At 39.4% G+C, this 16,850-nt stretch overlaps 1 protein-coding gene across 4 annotated transcripts in view; it reads left to right on the top strand.

Moving 5' to 3' along the window:
• Window positions 1–16,850, top strand: part of POLR3G (RNA polymerase III subunit G) — a 46,493-nt gene that overhangs the window by 25,804 nt on the left and 3,839 nt on the right. For 3 of the 4 annotated variants that reach the window (XM_027545625.1, XM_027545624.1, XM_027545621.1), the window contains exons 5-7: window positions 153–203; window positions 8,542–8,624; window positions 14,327–14,473. In XM_027545625.1, coding sequence (XP_027401426.1) covers window positions 153–203; window positions 8,542–8,624; window positions 14,327–14,473 — 281 coding nt within the window. The remainder of the gene's footprint in view (window positions 1–152; window positions 204–8,541; window positions 8,625–14,326; window positions 14,474–16,850) is intronic. The other variant, XM_027545623.1, reaches the window with a different exon arrangement.

Genomic DNA, 16,850 nt, shown 5'->3' with positions numbered 1-16,850 from the left:
ACTATTATAATTTAATCCCCAGCTAAATCTATACAGATATTAAATTTTATTTCCATTGCATGAGCCACTCTCATGTTCTTTAAATAGTTATACCTAGTGCCAGTAATTCCCAGAGGAAACAGCCCTTTTTATTTCTCCTTTTGTACACACAGATTGGAGAAGACTCCCTAGAGAGTTGATGCCAAGGAAAAAATGCATAAAAGGTACATTAACTAATTAATAATAATCCAGATAAGAAAAGGTTATTGCTTAACTTCTATCTATATGAAATTGTCAATATAAAGTTACACTCAATGTTCTAAATGCTTTTTCCAAAAGTATTTTTAATATTTTGATTATTTTGTTAGTGCTTTTTGCTGTCGATTTTTTGTTTTGTTTGTTTTTCCCTTAATTAGGAATTTTGATGTGCTAGGGAAAGACTTTTCAATTATGTAGATATTCTCATTTGTATATTTGAAATTTTTTAGATGATTATACTGGCTTTATTTTAAGTTTTTAACTACAACATTTGGAACTGGTAACATTTGGAAACTGGTAGGATAGAACTTTATGGTGTACATAAAATGCCGAAGTGAAAATTTTTGTTGTGTTGTTCTTTCATAATTCCGCCAAATAAAAAGCTATTGAGCATCTACTGTTGCCAGACCCTGTGCTAAGAGGGATAAGCCAGTGAGCAAAGGAGTAAACCTCACCCTCACAGAGCTTACAGATGGAGTAAAGACATTCAGCATAGCGCACTGTCTTCTCTGGGAGGTCAGGGAAGGGTTTGTTGAGGAGACGCAGTTGAACTCCAGATTGAATGACGAGTACGAGATTGCTGTGATGAGGTCATGGGAGTGACGCTGGAGAAACCGGGTTTATTAATGTGTTTTTCTTGTTGAGTCTTAAGAGTTCTTTGTGTATTTTGGATACTAATCTGTTGGAAAAATATTCCTGCTGTGTGTTTCTCCTTTCCTCTTATACCACTACTGCGTTCACAGCACTTCTGACACTAGATTTAGGGAGTTATTTTTTCTTGCATATCAAACAGTTCTCTGCAACACCAACTACATGTCTTATCATTTAAGTCAGCTCTGACACTAATTGGAGTTAGCACTGATCCCACTAAGGGCTCAGTCCCAGGAGACTGCTCCCCACTACAGATGTCAGTCGCAAGTATAGCGTGTCTCCAGGTTTCCCACAACTGCTGTCTGCGTTGGCTACCAGTTGGAGGTTCCCATGGCCCTCCCTGGGGGGATTTGATTTACCTGAACAGCTCATGGGACATGGTGATATATTTACTTATATTTACCAGTTGACTATAATAAAGGTTATGATAAAGACCCAGATGAACAGTCAAGTGAAAAGAGGCATAAGGTCAAGTTTGGAAGGTCACCCATGCATGTCTTGTGGAGTTGGGATGTGTCACCTTCCAGTTCACGAATATGTTCACCAATCCAGAAATTCTTGGAACCGCATACTTTGGGGATTTTTATGGAGGCTTCATTACATAGGCCTGACCAGTCATTAACTCAGTCTCCAGCTCTTTTCCCCTTTTCCAAGGATTCTGATCATGGCTTGATGTATCTGATAGCCAGCCCCATCCTGAAGCCACCTAGCACCCCACTGAGAGTCACCTCCTTAGAATAAAAGAGACTCCTGTGCTCAGTTGCTTCAGTTGTGTCCGACTCTTTGCGATTCCATGGGTGGTTCCTCTGTCCATGGGATTTTCTCCGCAAGATTACTGGAATGGGTTGCCATGCCCTTCTCCAGGGGATCTTCCCAACCCAGGGATCGAACCCATGTCTCCTGCATTGGCAGGTGGATTCTTGTAGCTGCTGAGCCATCAGGGAAACTCCAAAAGACACTCCTATTGTCCAGTAAATTCCAAGGAATGTAGATTCTTGTTAGAACAACAACAAAAAATTACTGTTATTACTTAGGAAGTTTTAAGGGTTTTAGCAGTTCTATGCCTGGAACCAGATGCTGAGACCATATATATTTCTTTCTATTTCACACAGTCCTTTTTCAAATATGTCTTTTGCAAACATTTTCTCCCATTCCATAGCTTGTCTTCTTATTCCCTTGACACTATCTTTTACACAGAAGTTTTGAGTTTTAATGTAGTCCGGGTTATCCGTTCTTTTCGTGGATCATGCCTTTGGTTTTGCATCTCAAAAGTCATCAGCAAGCTCAAGGTCACCTAAATTTTCTCTTATGTTATCTTTGAAGAGTTTCATAATTTTATGTTTTACATTTAGGACTGTGGTCCATTGTGAGTTAATTTTTGTGAAGGGTGTAAAGTCTGTATAAGTTTATTTTTTTGCGCATGGAAGTCCAGTTGCATTTTTCTATATTTATGTGGGTCTCTTTCTGGGCTCTCTATTCTGTTTCATTGATTGATGTATTTATTTCACCTATACCATAGTTTCGATTACAATAACTTCATAGTATGTTTTTAAAATCAGGTAGGACCATCCTCTAACTTTGTTATTTTTCTTCAGTATTGTGTTGGGTGTTCTCAGTCTTTTGCCTTCCATATATATAGTAGAGTCAGTTTGCTGATATCTGTAGAATAACTTACTAGAATTTTGAGGTTGCATTGAACTTATAGATGGAATTGGGAAGAAAAGACATCTTGAAGATATTAGCTCTTCTTACCAATGAATATGCACTATGTCTCCATTTGTTTAGTTCTCTGATATCATTATTCAAAGTTTTATAGTCTTCTTCATATAGGTCATGTATATATATATTTTGTTAGATTTATACCTAAGTATTTCATTTTGGGAGATACTAATATAAATAACACTATGCTTTTCATTTCAGTTTCCACTAGTTCATTGTTCATATATAGGAAATCTATTGAATTTTGTGTATTAACTTTGTATGCTGTAATCCTGCTGTAATTTCTTATTAGTTCCCAGTTTTTTAGCCCATTCTTTCAGATTTTCTCCATATTGTCTATGAACAAAGAAAGTTTTATTTCTTCCTTCCCAATCTACATACCTTTTATATCCTTTTCCTATCTTAGTGTATTAGCTAGGACTTCTAGTACAATGTTGAAAAGCAGTAGCAGGTGACGCAGGAGACACGGGTTCGATCCCTGGGTTGGGAAGGTCCCCTGGAGAAGGAAATGGCAACCCTTTCCAGTATTCTTGCCTGGAAAATTCCACGGAGAGAGGAGCCTGGCGGGCTACAGCCATGGGAGCAAAGAGTCAGACACGACTAAGCCCACACAGCAGCATGAATGATACTAGTCATGACCTAGTGGATCATGAATTTTTAGTAGACTTTAAAGGGCTGAAAAGAATATATCTGATTTGGAGGAATTCATGTTCAAATACATCCCACAACTGCTCATCCTTAGAAGCCCACGGACACATTAAAGGTTAGTAAAAGCTTCCAGCATGTCAGGCTTTTCATCTGTTGAAAAACAAAACAACAGCAAAACTTTCCTTTTCCATTCTGCTCTCATATTTTTGTTGCATATTATATAATTTTTGTGTTTTGTTCCTGGTAAGCTTCTATACTCTCTTTTGTTAAAAATGGTCTCCCCTGATTTACAAGAAAGTAGATAATACCTAAAGAGCCAAAGACAGAAAAGGTCTGTTTCTTGAAGATCCAGCTATTGGCAGGTGTTGTGTTAAAAGAAATAAAAAAATTTAAATATATGCATATATTTGGCCAAAGATAAAAAAAATGTAAATGTTTTGAGGTTGAAACAGTCTTAACAGATTTTAGTAATTTTATACTTCTTTTCCAATTATAAATAAAAGAATTGGGCATTACATAAAACCAGAATGGAATGTAGCAAAAATTGCTGAATGGACTTGAATATGCAGCTATGACTTTCTTGGGTAAGAGATTAATAATTTTTATAAGTTTATTTACCTGACCATGTTCTATAATATCCATTTAGCAGATTTATGTGTTATGAAATTTAAATAATTTGACAAAAGTTCCTTAGACAAAAAGAGTTCTTGATGTAATTTACATTCCTAGCTAGTGATTTCTGAAATCAGTAATGTATGTTGAGAGCTTGTTCATATATGATATGATATTTTACATGCTACAATTCAGATAAAACAGTCTTTGCCATCAAGGGAAGCAGAGAAAGTTACCCATTATTAAATCTAGCTATTTTTTTTAGTAACTTTTGTTTGAGCAAAACCTCACTAATATGTATGTTCAGGAGTCTCAAACTTAGAGACTCCCCAAGGGGCAATTTGGTATAACACAATAAATTGTAAATTCCATTAGTTATGGGTCACGTCCACAGTCTAAAAATCTCTTGTTCTGTAGGTTAAATGTTAATCTTTAACAAAATTACATCTTTCTGAGCCATATTTTCCTGTTACCAAGTAATTTCTAAGTATTTAGCTTGATTTTGGGAAAATGATGGTAATACTTTGTGATCACAATGGGACATTTTTGTAACATTATCAATTTTGTAACATAACGTCATAATTTTTGTAACATGTCAGTTTTGGTAACTGACTAGCAAGATCTATATGTGAAACAATTCTCTATACCCTGCAGTTTCACAATACACTCAAAATGCAATATTTTTGATATAGCTTAAAAATTATGTATCCCAAAGCCATTAAAGGGCTTCCCTAGTACCTCAGACAGTAAAGCGCCTGCCTGCAATACAGGCGACCTAGGTTCTATCCCTAGGTCGGGATGATCCCATGAAGAAGGAAATGGCAGCCCACTCCAGTGGTCTTACCTGGAGAATTCCATGGACAGAGGAACCTGGCGGGCTACAGTCCATGGGGTCACAAAGAATTGGACACGACTGAGTGACTAACACACACACACACACACACAAAGCCATTAAAACATATTATTATTGCTTTGAGTTTTCAGATTCATGTGATTGGTATGTTCCATTTAAGTATTTTATTCTTCATTTCAAAGATAATACTATGTTGTCCTGAATATAACCTCTTTCTCATCCCTTCAACCACTGGCAAATGTGTGTTTATTCTGCCCTTGTTTGTTTTTTAATTGAAGTGTACTTGATTTTAGAGAAGGCAATGGCAACCCACTCCAGTACTCTTGCCTGGAAAATCCCATGGACAGAGGAGCCTGGTAGGCTGCAGTCCATGGGGTCGCTAGGAGTCGGACACGACTGAGCGACTTCACTTTCACTTTTCACTTTCATACATTGGAGAAGGAAATGGTGACCCACTCCAGTGTTCTTGCCTGGAGAATCCCAGGGACGGGGGAGCCTGGCCGGCTGCTGTTTATGGGGTCGCACAGAGTCGGACACGACTGAAGCGACTTAGCAGCAGCAGCAGCAGTACTTGATTTTGTTGCTTTTCAGTCTCTCAGTCATGTCCAACTCTTTACGACTCCATGGACTGCAGCACGCCAGGTTTGCCTGTCCTTCACCATCTCCCTGAGTTTGCTCACTCATGTCCATTGAGTTGGTGATGCCATCCAACTATCTCATCGTCTATCACCCTTCTCCTCTTGCCTTCAATTTTTCCTAGCATCAGGGTCTTTTTCAGTGAGTCAGCTCTTTGCATCATGTGACCAAAGTACTGGAGTTTCAGCTTCAGCATCAGTCCTTCCGATGAACATTCAGGGTTTGTTTCCTTTAGATTGACTGGTTTGATCTCCTTGCAGTCCAAGGGACTCTCAAGAGTCTTTGCCAACACCACAGTTCAGAAGCATCAATTCTTCAGTACTCAGCCTTTTTTATGGTCCACCTCTCACATCCATACATGACTGCTGGAAAAAAACATAGCTTTTGACTATATGGACCTTTGTCAGCAAAGTAATGTCTCTTTTTTCAATGTGCTGTCTAGGTTTGTCATAACTTCTCTTCAAAGGAGCAAATGTCTTTTAATTTTGTGGCTGCAGTCACTTTCCACAGTGATTTTGGAGCCCAAGAAAATGAAGTCTGTCACTGTTTCTATTGTTTCCCCATCTATTTGCCATGATGTGATGGGACCAGATGCCATGATCTTCTTTTTTTGAATGTTGAGTTTTAAGCCAGATTTTTCACTCTCCTCTTTCACTTTCATTAAGAGGCTCTTTAGTTTTTCTTCACTTTCTGCCATAAGGGTGGTGTCATCTGCATATCTGAGCTTATTGATATTTCTCCCCACAGTTCTGATTCCAGCTTGTGCTTCATTCAGCCTGGCATTTCTCATGATGTAAGGACTTCCCTGATGGCTCAGCTGGTAAAGAATCTTCCCGCAGTGTGGGAGACCTGGGTTCAATCCCTGGGTTGGGAAGATCCCCTGGAGAAGGGAAAGGCTACCCACTCCAGTATTCTGGCCTGGAGAATTCCATGGACTACAGTCCATGGGGTCACAAAGAGTCTGACACGACTGAGCAATTTTCACTTTCACTCTGCGTATAAGTTAATAAGTCAGGTGACAACATATAGCCTTGACGTGCTCCTTTCCCAATTCTGAAGCAGTCTGTTGTTCCAAGTCTGGTTCTAACTGTTGCTTCTTGGCCTGCATACAGATTTCTCAGGAGACAGGTCAGGTGGTCTGGTATTCCCATCTCTTTCAGAATTTTCCACAGTTTGTTGTGATCCACATAGTCAAAGGCTTTAGTGTAGACAATGAGGCAGAAGCACATGTTTTTCTGGAATTCTCTTGGTTTTTCTGTTATCGAATGGATGTTGGAAATTTGATCTCTGGTTCTTCTGCCTTTTCTAAATCCAACTTGTACATCTGGAAGTTCTAGGTTCATGTACTGTTGAAACCTACCTTGGAGAACTTTGAACATTATCTTGCTAGCATGTGAAATGAGTGCAATTGTGCTGTAGTTTGAACATTCTTTAGCATTGCCCTTCTTTGGAATTGGAATGAAAACTGACTTTTTCCAGTCCTGTGGCCACTGCTGAGTTTTCCAAATTTGCTAGCATGTTGAGTGCAGCACTTTTACAGCATCATCTTTTAGGATTTGAAATAGCTCAACTGAAATGCCATCACCTCCACTAGACCTGGTAGGCTGCTGTCCATGGGGTCACTAAGAGTCAGACAGGACTGAGCAACTTCACTTTCACTTTTCGTGCATTGGAGCAGGAAATGGCAACCCACTCCAGTGTTCTTGCCTTGAGAATCCCAGGGACGGGGGAGCCTGGTGGGCTTCCATTTATGGGGTCGCACAGAGTCGGACACGACTGAAGCAACTTAGCAGCAGCATCAGCAGCCACTAGCTTTATTCATAGTGATGCTTCCTAAGGCCCACTTGACTTCACACTCTAGGATGTCTGGCTCTAGCTGAGTGATCACACCATCATGGTTATCCGGGTCATGAAGATCTTTTTTGTGTAGTTCTTCTGTGCATTCCTGTCACCTCTTCTAAATATGTTCTGCTTCTACCATTGTTGCAGTTTTGGCCCTGATGTCATAAATTGCCAGTTCAAATTTTTAGTAAAATATCCAGTTGTATAACAGACCAAGATGAGCATAGCGTTTAGCAGGTAGCTGTTGCTGTGTGTCCATTACTCTGTTACCAAGCAACAGGTCTTGCTCAGCTCTTGCTCGTTGCCTCAGTGGCCCTGTCCCCAAGCAGCCAGCTGTCAGTGAGGGACCACTGGGGAAGTGATTCAGTCAGGGATTGGTGGTGTGGTGGTCATCATGTGGACAGTGAGGTCAGAGGCAGGTTTAGGCTTTCTGCTGGAGACCCTTCAGCTTACCCAGTCTTGGACCAGCGGGTGAGCAGGAGGGCCCAGGGAACAGACTGGGGACTGTGTCCTGCTGGGCTCCAGAGCCCTGACTAAAGCCCTCCACTAGCCGTGGCTCAGGCCTTCGGTGAGCCTTTCCCCCATACCTGTCTCTGCAAACTAATAGCAGAGGCCGTCTGTCTGGGTCACAGTCCATGAGACCTGGTCCCCCACTTTGGGGCGCCTGAGGAGACTGAGGGCCAGTTGAGTTGGGCGCCTAACTCCCTCAGGGATGACAGCTGGGCAGGATGTGGGAACCTGGCCCTGAAGGAGCCGCCAACTGAGATTTGCCCCCTTTAGCCAGGACTGGGACCGTGGAGGGTGAACCTTGTGCCTTGGGACTTTGCCCTTTCTTGTCAGGACAGAGAATAACATTCATCTGGTCGAGATTTTCAGGAACATCATTACCTGATCATGACCCGACTGAACAGTCTGCAACTACTAACCACACCCATTTCTCACCTTTTGCTTTTAAAGGGACTTGCTGAAAGCTTTCAGTAATTTTGGGGCTCCTAGGGCACGAGCCACCCATCTCCTTGTACAAATCTGTAATAAACCTTTCTCTGTTCCAAACTGACGTTTAGTATTGATGGGCTTCACTGTGCATCAGGCACAGGGGCTTGCGATTTCGGTAACAGTTGCAGTCTTAGAAAATATCCTATTAAGTGATTATCGTTTGCTCCTTATCATAGAAAATTGCCAACGTGTGCTGATTTATTTTGTTCATTCTTTAAGTTAATTCAGCCTGCAAATTATGTGGCCGGTGTGGCATACCACCCTGCTAGATGGCATATTAAAAGGCGAAGACGTTTAATACACAATTGCTGTTATACAAAAATGTGTTACCAGTGGTTTTACTTCAGCAGGCCCCAAATCCAAAAAGGCAAAGGATACAGGCAAAGGCCCTTCACTCACAAATCCTGCGGATGTATTGAAAAAAATTGAGGTAAGGTTTTCTTCTCACTATAGGAACAGACTGAGAAAATATCATACCTCTTTTTGTCTTCTGCAGCCTTTCCACCTTCTGTCTCTTTTAAATGACTTGTGAATTTGGCAGAGTCGAGCCCAGCATCCAGGGTGGCTAGCAATGTTTGAACAGTGTTGGCTGGGAGCTATGGGGGCTCCATCCTATTCTTTCTACTCCCCACCTGTCAGCTTGCCTCACCTTCTAGCATCTGCCTCTTTTCCACTCTATTCCTCTTTTCCTCTTGAATTATGCATGGGAAGGAAACATAAATGTATATCTCTGAAAACCTCTCATTTTTTTCTCTTATTGGTGTATGTGTGTTTTTAATGCTTTTATTCTGTCTTATGTCTAAAAGATTCTATTGAGGGAAAATCCTTTCTTGTGGCACACTTTTATTGCCTTTTAAAAAATATTTGAAAAATAAAAAGATGTAAAATTCTAAAAATTAATAAACTGAAAATATGCCCTCCAATCTCTGCCCCTAGCCATCCATCCAAGTCCCCTATTAGAGACAACCAATGTTACCAGTTTCTTATATATCCTTCCAGAAACATTTTATACATAGAAAATACTATTTTTTCTTTTTAATAACAAAAAGTAACATATTACATTCCTTGCCTTTTTATCTTATTACTTGAAGTATGTTGGCTTCTGTATCAGTCTACAAAAGAGTTCCATCATTCCTTTCTTTCTTTCTTTTTTTTTTTTTGGCTACACTATAAGAATGAACCATAGTAAATTTAACCAGTAACCTGTTGATGGACATTACATACATGGCTGTCCTGGCTGTGATTGTTCGTTAAAAAGTGTTTCACAGAGGATAGGAAGCTCTGTGAAATACCAGAGGGCTTCCCAGGTGGCACAAGTGGTCAAGAACCTGTCTGCTAATGCAGGAGACGTAAAGAGATGCAGGTTCAATCCCTGGGTCAGAAAGATCCACTGGAGAAGGGAATGGCAACCGACTCCAGTATTCTTGCCTGGAGAATCCCATGGATGGAGGAGCCTGGTGGGCTCCAGTCCATAGAGTCGCAAAGAGTCGTACAGGACTGAAGCGACTTGGCGCACACACGTGTTTCATTTAGTGTTTCACTATTGGAAGTAATGCTAGGCCTTCCCTGGAAGTCCAGTGGTTAAGACTCTGAGCTTTCACTGCAGAAGGCGCACGCATTTGATCCCTGGTTGGGAAACTAAAATCCCACATGCCATATGGCATGGCCAAAAAAGTTTTTTTTTCCATTAAAAAAAAAATATATATATATATATATAAAAACAGTGGAACAGTGAATCCATGTTAAGTATGTGATTTCACTTGTATAAAGTAGATTTCTAGAAGTAGATTTGCTAGGTTAATTGTTATATGTACTGTATAATATAGAAAATATAGATAATATGCATAAATAATGGCAGATCATTCTCCATAGAGGTTATACCAGTTTATTCCCTTATTCCCACTGTCTATGCATGAATTATCTTGCATTGATGGTGATAGTGATGATGATGATGATATAATTATGATAGCAGCTATTGCTTTTTGAGAACTTTTTATATAGCGGGCTCTTTGATGAGCTATTTACAGCCGTTATGTCCTTAAGACTTCATAACAGCAAAGAGAATAGGTATTATTTTTCCTTATTTACCGATGAGGAAGTCAAGGCTTTAAAACTTGCCTGAACAAGTGAACATAGCTACATGGTAACAGAAACTCATCTTTTTTTTTTTTCTCACTTCTCCTTTATGGAAAAACCTTTCATTCACCCTTTAAAGATAATCAGTGAACATTGCTTTAAGTTTCTACTCCCTGCAAGGTGTAGGATGAGCACAGCTGATGGAAGGCACTTAGGAATAATCTCTGATTTAAAAACCTCATTGTCTAAGGAAGAAGGTAAGATGTGAACTGAACTACTTTAGTGTTTAGGATTAGGACTTAGTTGGCTGCAACACAGCAGGTGCTGGTCTCTGGTCAGTGTCTGAAAGGTTCCCTGCTGCCCGGGACCACCTCTCTCGACCATGGTGCCACAGCCTGTCTGCCGGACTACTCTGCTGCCCTGATCTGTTCCTCAGGCTCCTCTGAGGAGATCTTGGAGATCCTGGTTAAATTTTACTTTTGACCAGTACAGGCGCTGAAAATCACTTGTCTGAGAATCAAGCCAGGAGGATTGTTGAAGGAATAGCGCCAAGTGTCAGGTTTAACTGGGATGCAGGGCAGCAGAACTAGCCACCTTGTGTTGATTGAGCACAGACTCTGACTTCTTACAACTTCCTGCAAAGAAGTTGCTCAGATGACCTGTGGTATAAGGAAATTTAGTCTGGACCTCTGGATGTGGTTTTTCATCAGAACAAATTGTATCTCCTTATGCTCTACATTTAAACACCTTTTTCATCACACACATTGTTAAAACCGGAGTTTTAAATCTAGAAATCCCAATAAGTTAGCAACTTTAATAGAACAGTTAGCTTCCAGATGACTCAATTATTCATTTCTTCAGCAAAAGTCGTTGCAGGTTTTTGTTAGGGAATGGCATCCACAGTCACATCTTATGGTGGGAATAGTCAGACAGCAGTAACCTAATATTTGAGCTTATTTCTGTATGACATGCTTATAGGTGGATGTCTCTGTTGGGTGGTGTACAGTATTTAAACAAAAAGGACTGTTTCCTGTCCATAAGTTAACTGTTTCCAAAATGTTTTCACATTGTGTGTTTTACATTGTTATTCCCGTTGTTCTTAAATCCATTAAGTAGTAAGGGTAAATAGTTACATCTCACAGAAGGCAATGGCACCCCACTCCAGTACTCTTGCCTGGAAAATCCCATGGACGGAGGAGCCTGGTAGGCTGCAGTCCATGGGGTCAGGAAGAGTCGTACACGACTGCTTGACTTCACTTCCACTTTTCACTTTCATGCATTGGAGAAGGAAATGGCAACCCACTCCAGTGTTCTTGCCTGGAGAATCCCAGGGACGGGGGAGCCTGGTGGGCTGCCGTCTATGGGGTCGCACAGAGTCGGACACGACTGAAGTGACTTAGCAGCAGCAGCAGCACAGAAGAGAAAATGGAGACTACTAAGTAGACAGATGAAGACTAATAGCCTAACACAAAGGGAATGATGTGATGAGACAGTGTGTAGGAGGCCATTTTTCTAAATTTTATAAATCTGATATTTGTTAACTGATTTAGGTATTTTATTTGTTTGATTTAGGTCTATGTGATAGAAATAAAGTTGAGGTTATTTATTTGGAGATAATTGAGATGGCAGTATTGGAAATCCAGACCTCCTACTCCCTACAGAGATTGAATGAATTCTATATTTAAAAAATATTTTTACATAACTGGTTTAAATAATTCTATTGCTAATTATGAAATAAGAGCTAACAGCATGATTTTTCATATATAGCGTATACTTTGCACAGTTAAAAATAGCACTACAATTCACTTTAAACTACAGTCTTGTGGGATGTAGGCCTTTTTACTAGGGTTTGATTAAAACAAAATAAAAATGTTATATCTTAATTAACATTAACATAGCATCATTTTATATATAGGTGTGTATTTATAGGCATTTCAAAATATCTGTAAGTACTATTTTGTTTGCTTGCAATTTTCCAAAGGGACTTCCAGTTGGTAAAAATTGCACACATTATATTGTAGTAATAACTCATAAAAGGTAACATGGGTCAGTAGCCCCAGGATGAAGATAAATCATCTTATATCTATTACCTTCATTTTATTTGTTCTAGCTAAGTGGAGTAGGGTGACAAGAAAGGCGGAGTTTGAATTTTTATTAAAAATTGAGACTATCTGATGTAGTCTTTCATTGCCTTTCAGTTCAGTTCAGTTCAGTTCAGTCGTTCAGTCGTGTCCAACTCTTTTCGACCCTATGAATCGCAGCACGCCAGGCCTCCCTGTCCATCACCAACTCCCGGAGTTCACTCGGACTCACGTCCATCGAGTCGGTGATGCCATCCAGCCATCTCATCCTCTGTCGTCCCCTTCTCCTCCTGCCCCCATTACCTTTGCTTTCCTTAAATTCATATTTGAGTGGATTTTAAAAAACATTTAAGAGCCAAATGGAATAAAGTTGTAGTTATGCCAAATACAAAGTATGTTTTCTCTCTGTATGTAATCTATAGAGCAAATATCTTACAATAAGGTGCAGTATTTACAGATTTATGAATTAGTGTTCTGATTACTGATTAAGAATAATAATGTTTTAGCTAAACTGATCTTATGCCTCAATTATGAGTATTAATATGTAAAACTATTGCTGTTCCCCACCTCTTACAAAACTTGTGAAATTCTGTCACTTGTGCAAATTAAACATAGGACAGATTAGTGAGTTGATAATAACAGTAATGAAAACAGGTCACTTTTATCAAGTGGAAAATAAATGTTGGTAGTCATAATAGAAATATAAAGATATAATCTTAAATCTGCATCTAACTGAAGGTGGCGTAGTGATTTTAACAAGGTAAGTGGAGCCATCACATAATCAAAGATTTTCTAACTCTGTATCTCTTCTTTGCCTCCATTCTTAGGAGTGTTAATAAGTACTAATATTGACTCAGATTTGAGTTTTAATCTCTCTTTTTTTCCACCTGCCAGATACATTACGAAACAAAAATCCTTGGATATGGGAAGTAAATAAGGAGAGAGAACAGAGATAAAAACATAGATATCAGGTTTTACAGTGGAAACCAACACAACATTGTAAAGCAATTATCCTCCAATTAAAAATAAATTTAAAAAAATAATGAAATGTTAAAAAACGTGGATAATCTGCAAATAGGATAATTCACCCCAAGATGACTTGATATTATTTTAAACAGTTTCAGTTAGCAGCTAAAACAGAGACACTTTGAAATGTTACCATTACATTCTCTTTTCTCCTTTCATGAAGGAGAAGAAAAAATAACATTCTGAAAGTTCTTCATAAGCTGAATCAAAGTATTTTAGAAGGAAGTAGGATAGTAATCCGGAGAAGGCAATGGCACCCCACTCCAGTACTTTTGCCTAGAAAATCCCATGGACGGAGGAGCCTGGTGGGCTGCAGTCCATGGGGTCGCTAGAGTCGGACACAACTAAGCAACTTCCCTTTCACTTTTCACTTTCATGCATTGGAGAAGGAAATGGCCACCCACTCCAGTGTTCTTGCCTGGAGAATCCCAGGGACGGGGAAGCCTGGTGGGCTGCCGTGTATGGGGTCGCACAGAGTCGGACACGACTGAAGTGACTTAGCAGCAGTAGCAGGATAGTAATCATAAAAATAAAGCACTATGCTGTAGAGCTGAAATCGAAGCATTACCCAAGACCAAGTTTTTTTTGTGTGTTCTTTTTTTATATATTTTAATTTATTTGGCTGCATAGTCTTTCTTAGTTGTGGCACATGGGATCTAGTTCTCTGACCAGGAATTGAACCCAACCCCCCTGTCTTAGCCACTGGACCACCAGCGAATTCCCCCAAGACCGAGTTATAAAATAACAAAATCAAAGAAGGTACCAATGTAATGACAAGCCAGTGAGTACCTCCTGTCTTGAGGTAGCTCACAGTGTCCTAGGTGAGGAGCTGGAGGTGTTGGTAAGGGAGGGTTAGAATTAGGTGGTAGGTAACTGTTCTCTTGAGGTTGAGCAGGAACGTCAGAGTCTGGTGGTTTCCATTTAAATTAATGAAGTTCATTTATACTAGGAATTGGAAAAGAAAGGTGATGGTGAAAAATCAGATGAGGAAAATGAAGAGAAAGAAGGAAGCAAAGAGAAAAGTAAAGAAGGCGATGATGATGAGGAAGATGATGCTGCAGAACAAGAGGAATATGATGAAGAAGAGCAAGAAGAGGTAATGGGCCATTCTGGGAGAGTAGCAAAGGTCCTGAACTTAGGATGATCTAACAAGGAATCAGATATGTGGTATGTAATTAAAATGTTAAACAAAAACCAAGTTGATGGGAACCAGGGGTATATTATTATCCATGGCATCAAGTCTTTGGCACTAGGAGAATTATAGCATTGAAATTATAGTGATACCAAATGGAATGTAGGAGGTAAGAGTTACTTGATAGACAGCTTTGACCGTGGAAGTCCGTAAGTTAGGGAAATGGTTCAGTTTAGTTTGAGATTTATCTACTTATCACTTTAAGTCAGCAATAAGGTATAAATTACGGGTTTAGTCATATGTTGAGGGGGAATCCAGAAATACCATCAGGTTTTAAATCCCAAAGTGCATGTGGATGCTATCAGAGAACATTCATAATTCAACCTCAAGTATGACTGAGTCAGAACTCCGTATTTTAGATTTGGGATTTCCAACTTTCAGAAACAAGGTGCATTTCAAAGTAAGCTGGAGTCAATCAAGCACGGTGATTGTGTTGGTCACGGCCTCTTTGGGGCTTTGTAGATGCCTCACGTAAGAGTTTCTTCTGTTGATACATTCCAGTGACCACTGTCTTCACTCCATTTTGGCTTCACACACCACACTGATGAATCTTTCTTTTACCTGAACTGCTCCACCTAAGAAATCTTAATTATATGCTACAGTTGCCTTAAATTTTGGTTTTATATTGGTGTTCAGGAAGCGTACTGATTCATTTTGATCTGCTTCCAAATGGCTAGCCAATTGCCTGCCTCATGTACTAAATAATTTTCTTTCTGCATTGATTTGAAATTCTCCTTTATCAGCTCTTAGATTCCTTCATCTGCTTAGATGTATTTCTGGCCTCTGTTCCATTGATCTATGTCTGAATCATCACTAAGACATTCCAATTAATAGAAACTTCTCATTATTTGTTAATATTTTAAGAGCATGTTACTCTTTTTTTTTTTTTTTTCATGTTACTCTTTTTTGAAATTTTCTTGAATATTCTTTGGCTTTTGAAATGCTCTGTTTATAAAGTCTAGACTTGAGCTGTGTTTGAAATTAAGATCTGTCCTAACAAAAACAACAAACATTAGAATTCTAGTAATTTCAGAATTCTATATAGAGTACTAAACACCACCAATGGGTTCATATAACTGTAGTTCATTTTTAAAAAACCCAACTTTATATTTTAATAAACAAATGATACATATTTTAAAGGTGAGGCTAGGTGAGTCTGGGTATAAGCAAGCTCAGAGCCTTTCCATATTTAAAGTTACTCTCTTTGCTCTTTCTAGCAGTTAACTAATGAAAAATTACTGCTAATTAACTCATTGGAGAAGGAAATGGCAACCCACTCCAGTGTTCTTGCCTGGAGAATTCCAGGGATGGGGGAGCCTGGTGGTCTGCCGTCTATGGGGTCGCACAGAGTCGGACATGACTGAAGTGACTTGGCAGCAGCTCATTGATATATATATATTGAGGATGTGATAAGCATTTTGTTTGGAAGAGTAAAATGGAGCGAATTATCTATATAACACCTACATGTAAAATTGAGAAAATATGGACTTTTTCTTCAGCCTTTTGAACGTTGTAGTTAAAGAGCAGGGGCCCAAATGAAGGCAAGAACCCTTTACGCCATCAGTTTCAACAGGTTCTGACTCTGTACCCGTCTTTGTATCAAGATGACTAATCTCACAGAATTACCAAATGTGAGTCACTGAACCCACTTGGACGTGCACATGTCTAAGCCCAAGTAGCATATGCTCAATTTGAAATGCAGTGTCTCTTCCTTTCTCATTTCCACTGTGTGTACAAACTAACTAGCTTACACTTTCACACCAGTGTTCTTAGCAAGGCGGCCTCACCTGCACCATGCCACCCCTCCCCTATACACTACCCTCAGGATTCAGCCGGGTTTCCAGACTGTTGGGTTTCTTAGCACCAGAGAAACCAGGACAGCTTCCTAGATATAGTAAGGGTCTGAGCTAGAAACAGGAAATTACAGTGTTTAGTGAGGACAAAGTAATGAAAGACATATCTGAATAATACAAGTTACCTTTCTTACATTATTTATATAAATTGATATATAGTATCCCACCATGCAAATCCTAAAAAAAAGATATCCAGGAGACTTTCTTTTGAGAATAGTCTCTATTTCTTAATTACTCTGTGATAATTCCTGCTATAGATAATAGAGATATGGAGATTAATTTGGCAGGGGGTGAAGTAGAGAAGAATAACTTGTGCTTTGCCAGGCGAAGAGGGCCACAGCAGGCTAACACCCTCAAAACAATATCTTGGAGGTTAATTTTTTATGGCAAATTTCAGTCATGTTCAAAAACTAGTGACTAGTAATAAA

This window comes from Bos indicus x Bos taurus, chromosome 7, assembly GCF_003369695.1.
Source record: "Bos indicus x Bos taurus breed Angus x Brahman F1 hybrid chromosome 7, Bos_hybrid_MaternalHap_v2.0, whole genome shotgun sequence".
Lineage (NCBI taxonomy): Eukaryota > Metazoa > Chordata > Mammalia > Artiodactyla > Bovidae > Bos > Bos indicus x Bos taurus.
Note: the sequence above shows the minus strand (reverse complement) of the source record. Positions and strands in the feature narration are given on the sequence as shown.